This window comes from Oncorhynchus kisutch, unplaced genomic scaffold (assembly GCF_002021735.2).
Source record: "Oncorhynchus kisutch isolate 150728-3 unplaced genomic scaffold, Okis_V2 scaffold2073, whole genome shotgun sequence".
In the NCBI taxonomy this organism is placed as follows: domain Eukaryota; kingdom Metazoa; phylum Chordata; class Actinopteri; order Salmoniformes; family Salmonidae; genus Oncorhynchus; species Oncorhynchus kisutch.
This window is the reverse complement of record NW_022264018.1, coordinates 26,819-32,818: the sequence shown is the minus strand read 5'-3', so window position 1 is coordinate 32,818 and position 6,000 is coordinate 26,819. Positions and strand designations below refer to the sequence as shown.

At 45.6% G+C, this 6,000-nt stretch overlaps 1 protein-coding gene across 1 annotated transcript in view; it reads right to left on the bottom strand.

Moving 5' to 3' along the window:
• Positions 1-244: 244 nt before the first annotated feature.
• LOC116369123 (centrosomal protein of 112 kDa-like) overlaps positions 245-6,000 on the bottom strand; it is a gene marked incomplete at its 5' end in the record, with an annotated part of 30,001 nt that continues 24,245 nt past the window's right edge. Inside the window, one exon of the mRNA XM_031819361.1 lies at positions 245-404. Within this exon, the coding sequence (XP_031675221.1) occupies positions 260-404 (145 nt within the window). The remainder of the gene's footprint in view (positions 405-6,000) is intronic.

Below are 6,000 nucleotides of genomic sequence, written 5' to 3'. Positions count from 1 at the left end.
TATCAGCATGTTACTTGTAGTTTCATGTAGTATTATCAGTATGTTTCATGCAGCATTATCAGCATGTTACTTGTAGTTTCGTGTAGTATTATCAGCATGTTACCTGTAGTTTCATGTAGTATTATCAGCATGTTACCTGTAGTTTCATGTAGTATTATCAGTATGTTACCTGTAGTTTCATGTAGTATTATCAGCATGTTACCTGTAGTTTCATGTAGTATTATCACTATGTTACCTGTAGTTTCATGTAGTATTATCACTATGTTACCTGTAGTTTCATGTTAGCGTAGGTCTTCTCTGAGCTGATCTCTACTTGCTTCTTAAAGTGTTCCAGAGCATTCTCTGCCTGCTGGGTCTGCTGCCGCTGACACTCCCTCTCACGTCCCAGCTGCTCCTCCTTCTCCCTGAAACACATACACACATTAACACATACACAAGCAGACCACCATAGTCCTTGTGCCCAAGGAAGCGAAGGTAACCTGCCTAAATTATTACGTAAGTATGCTCTCTCTAATTCTCTCTTTCTTTCTTTCTTTCTCTCAGAGGACCTGAGCCCTAGAACCATGTCTCAGGACTACCTGGCATGAAGACTCCTTGCTGTCCCCAGTCCACCTGGCCATGCTGCTGCTCCAGTTTCAACTGTTCTGCCTGCGGCTATGGAATCCTGACCTGTTCACCGGACGTGCTACCTGTCCCAGACCTGCTGTTTTCAACTCTCTAGAAACAGCAGGAGCTGTAGAGATACTCTTAATGATCGGCTATGAAAAGCCAACTGACATCTACTCCTGAGGTGCTGACTTGTTGCACCATTGACAACGACTGTGACTTGTATTACTTGACCCTGCTGGTCATTTATGAACATTGGAACATCTTGGCCATGTTCTGTTATAATCTCCACCCGGCACAGCCAGAAGAGGACTGGCCACCCCTCATAGCCTGGTTCCTCTCTAGGTTTCTTCCTAGGTTTTGGCCTTTCTATGGAGTTTTCCCTAGCCACCGTGCTTCTACACCTGCATTGCTTGCTGTTTGGGGTTTTAGGCTGGGTTTCTGTACAGCACTTTGAGATATCAGCTGATGTAAGAAGGGCTATATACAGTGCCTTGCGAAAGTATTCGGCCCCCTTGAACTTTGCGACCTTTTGCCACATTTCAGGCTTCAAACATAAAGATATAAAACTGTATTTTTTTGTGAAGAATCAACAACAAGTGGGACACAATCATGAAGTGGAACGACATTTATTGGATATTTAAAACTTTTTTAACAAATCAAAAACTGAAAATTGGGCGTGCAAAATTATTCAGCCCCTTTACTTTCAGTGCAGCAAACTCTCTCCAGAAGTTCAGTGAGGATCTCTGAATGATCCAATGTTGACCTAAATGACTAATGATGATAAATACAATCCACCTGTGTGTAATCAAGTCTCCGTATAAATGCACCTGCACTGTGATAGTCTCAGAGGTCCGTTAAAAGCGCAGAGAGCATCATGAAGAACAAGGAACACACCAGGTAGGTCCGAGATACTGTTGTGAAGAAGTTTAAAGCCGGAGTTGGATAAAAAAAGATTTCCCAAGCTTTAAACATCCCAAGGAGCACTGTGCAAGCGATAATATTGAAATGGAAGGAGTATCAGACCACTGCAAATCTACCAAGCCCTGGCCGTCCCTCTAAACTTTCAGCTCATACAAGGAGAAGACTGATCAGAGATGCAGCCAAGAGGCCCATGATCACTCTGGATGAACTGCAGAGATCTACAGCTGAGGTGGGAGACTCTGTCCATAGGACAACAATCAGTCGTATATTGCACAAATCTGGCCTTTATGGAAGAGTGGCAAGAAGAAAGCCATTTCTTAAAGATATCCACAAAAAGTGTTGTTTAAAGTTTGCCACAAGCCACCTGGGAGACACACCAAACATGTGGAAGAAGGTGCTCTGGTCAGATGAAACCAAAATTGAACTTTTTGGCAACAATGCAAAACGTTATGTTTGGCGTAAAAGCAACACAGCTCATCACCCTGAACACATCATCCCCACTGTCAAACATGGTGGTGGCAGCATCATGGTTTGGGCCTGCTTTTCTTCAGCAGGGACAGGGAAGATGGTTAAAATTGGTGGGAAGATGGATGGAGCCAAATACAGGACCATTCTGGAAGAAAACCTGATGGAGTCTGCAAAAGACCTGAGACTGGGACGGAGATTTGTCTTCCAACAAGACAATGATCCAAAACATAAAGCAAAATCTACAATGGAATGGTTAAAAATAAACATATCCAGGTGTTAGAATGGCCAAGTCAAAGTCCAGACCTGAATCCAATCGAGAATCTGTGGAAAGAACTGAAAACTGCTGTTCACAAATGCTCTCCATCCAACCTCACTGAGCTCGAGCTGTTTTGCAAGGAGGATTGGGGAAAAATGTCAGTCTCTCGATGTGCAAAACTGATAGAGACATACCCCAAGCGACTTACAGCTGTAATCGCAGCAAAAGGTGGCGCTACAAAGTATTAACTTAAGGGGGCTGAATAATTTTGCACGCCCAATTTTTCAGTTTTTGATTTGTTAAAAAAGTTTGAAATATCCAATAAATGTCGTTCTACTTCATGATTGTTGTTGATTCTTCACAAAAAAATACAGTTTTATATCTTTATGTTTGAAGCCTGAAATGTGGCAAAAGGTTGCAAAGTTCAAGGGGGCTGAATACTTTCGCAAGGCACTGTAAATACATTTGATTTGATCACCGCCCCGTGGCACTCACGTCGGTAGCCATGAAGTGCTTTGAAAGGCTGGTCATGGCTCACATCAACACCATCCTCCCGGATACCCTAGACCCACTCCAATTTGCATACCGCCCCAACAGTTCCACAGATGACGCAATCACACTCCACACTGCCCTTTCAAACCTGGACAAAAGGAACACCTATGTGAGAATGCTGTTCATTGACTACAGCTCAGCGTTCAACACCATCGTGCCCAAGAAGCTCATCACTAAGCTAAGGACTCTGGGACTAAACACCTCCCTCTGCAACTGGATCCTGGACTTCCTGACGGGCCGCCCTCAGGTGGTAATAGTAGGCAACAACACGTCTGCCATGCTGATCTTTAACACTGGGGCCCCTCAGGGGTGTGTACTTAGTCCCCTCCTGTATTCCCTGATCACCCACAACTGTGTGGCCAAACACGACTCCAACACCATCATTAAGCTTGCTGACGACACAACAGTGGTAGGCCTGATCACCGACATCGATAAGACGGGAGAACTGGCAGGACAACAACCTCCCCCTCAATGTGAGCAAGGCAAAGGAGCTGATCACAGATTACAGGAAAAGGTGGACCGAACAGGCCCCCATTAACATCGACGGGGCTGTAGTGGAGCGGGTCGAGAGTTTCAAGTTCCTTGGTGTCCACATCACCAACAAACTATCATGGTCCCAACATACCAAGACAGTCGTGAAGGGAGCACGACAAAACCTTTTCCCCCTCAGGAGACAGAAAAGATTTGGCATGGGTCCCCAGATTCTCAAAAGTTTCTAAAAGGTGCACCATCGAGAGCATCCTGACCGGTTGCATCACCGTCCAGGTATGGCAACTGCTCGGCATCTGACCATAAGGCACTACAGAGGGTTGTGCGAACGGCCCAATACATCACTGGGGCCAAGCTTCCAGCCATCCATCCTATATAATAGGTGGTGTCAGAGGTAAGCTCATAAAATTGTCAGACTCCAGTCACCCAAGTTTTCTCTGCTACCGCACTGCAAGCGGTACTGGAGCTCCAAGTCTAGGACCAAAAGGCTCCTTAACAGCTTCTACCCCCAAGCCATAAGACTGCTGAACAATTCATAAAATCGCCACCGGACAATTTACATGACCCCCCACCCCTTTGTCCACTCGCTGTTTGTTACCTATGCATAGTCACTTCGCCCCCACCAACATGTACAGATTACCTCAACTAGCCTGTACCCGGGTACACTGACTCGGTACCGGTGCTCCCTGTATATAGCCTCGTTATTTATATTCTTATTGTGTTACTTTTTATTTTAGTCGACTTGGTAAATATTTTCTTAACTCTTCTTGAACTGCACTGTTGGTTAAGGGCTTGTAAGTAAACATTTCACGGTAAAGTCTACACTTGTATTCGGCGCATGTGACAAATCATTTGATTTGATACATTAACACACACACACACACACCCACACACACCCACACACACCCACCCACACACCCACACACACACACACACACACACACACACACACACACACACACACACACACACACACACACACACACACACACACACACACACCCACCCACCCACCCACCCACACACACACACACACACACACACACACACACCCACACACACCCACCCACACACACACACACACCCACCCACACACACACCCACACACCCACACACACACACACACCCACACACACACACACACACCCACACACACACACAAATGACAAAAGAAAAAGTTATACATAAACATACAAGGAGTTATTTTCTCTGTAATATGATTGATTTTGTTCACCGTAAAACACTCTGCTGTCCATCACTTCTCAGTTCAAACCTTTAATGGTTGTGTAGCATAAGTGATGGTTGGAGTGATAGCTCAGTACACAAGGGCTTTGTGTACGGGGGTGTGTGTGTGTCAACAATATAGGGAGTCCCAGCATAAAGAGCTGTCAGAGCAGAGACAGTCTTCAAGTCAGGATCACGCTGAATGATACACCGAAGCTGTCAAACCTGCCTTCAGAACATGTGTGTGTGTGTGTGTGTGTATGACTGAGACGGGCCTGCTGTCATCGGCATTGGCTTGGTTTGATCACTGTCTGTTTGACATCCAGCCTCCACTCTCTGTGTTGACGAGATAGGAAAGAGAGGGGACAGGGGAAGTGTGTGAGAGGGCACGATAGGGTCAGAGACGATGAGAGATGTGCATGTGTCTATGTAGTGCAGTGTGTAGGGAACAGGGTGTCATTGGTCTAAAGTAGTGTAGTGTGTAGGGAACAGGGTGTCATTGGTCTAAAGTAGTGCAGTGTGTAGGGAACAGGGTGTCATTGGTCTAAAGTAGTGTAGTGTGTAGGGAACAGGGTGTCATTGGTCTAAAGTAGTGTAGGGAACAGGGTGTCATTGGTCTAAAGTAGTGCAGTGTGTAGGGAACAGGGTGTCATTGGTCTAAAGTAGTGCAGTGTGTAGGGAACAGGATGCCATTGGTCTAAAGTAGTGTAGTGTGTAGGGAACAGGGTGTCATTGGTCTAAAGTAGTGTAGTGTGTAGGGAACAGGGTGTCATTGGTCTAAAGTAGTGTAGTGTGTAGAGAACAGGGTGCCATTGGTCTAAAGTAGTGCAATGTGTAGGGAACAGGGTGTCATTGGTCTAAAGTTGTGTAGTGTGTAGGGAACAGGGTGTCATTGGTCTAAAGTAGTGTAGGGAACAGGGTGTCATTGGTCTAAAGTAGTGCAGTGTGTAGGGAACAGGGTGTCATTGGTCTAAAGTAGTGTAGTGTGTAGGGAACAGGATGTCATTGGTCTAAAGTAGTGCAGTGTGTAGGGAACAGGGTGTCATTGGTCTAAAGTAGTGCAGTGTGTAGAGAACAGGGTGTCATTGGTCTAAAGTAGTGTAGTGTGTAGGGAACAGGGTGTCATTGGTCTAAAGTAGTGCAGTGTGTAGGGAACAGGGTGTCATTGGTCTAAAGTAGTGCAGTGTGTAGTGAACAGGGTGCCATTGGTCTAAAGTAGTGTAGTGTGTAGGGAACAGGGTGTCATTGGTCTAAAGTAGTGTAGTGTGTAGGGAACAGGGTGTCATTGGTCTAAAGTAGTGTAGTGTGTAGAGAACATGGTGCCATTGGTCTAAAATAGTGCAGTGTGTAGGGAACAGGGTGTCATTGGTCTAAAGTAGTGCAGTGTGTAGGGAACAGGGTGCCATTGGTCTAAAGTAGTGCAGTGTGTAGGGAACAGGGTGCCATTGGTCTAAAGTAGTGCAGTGTGTAGAGAACAGGGT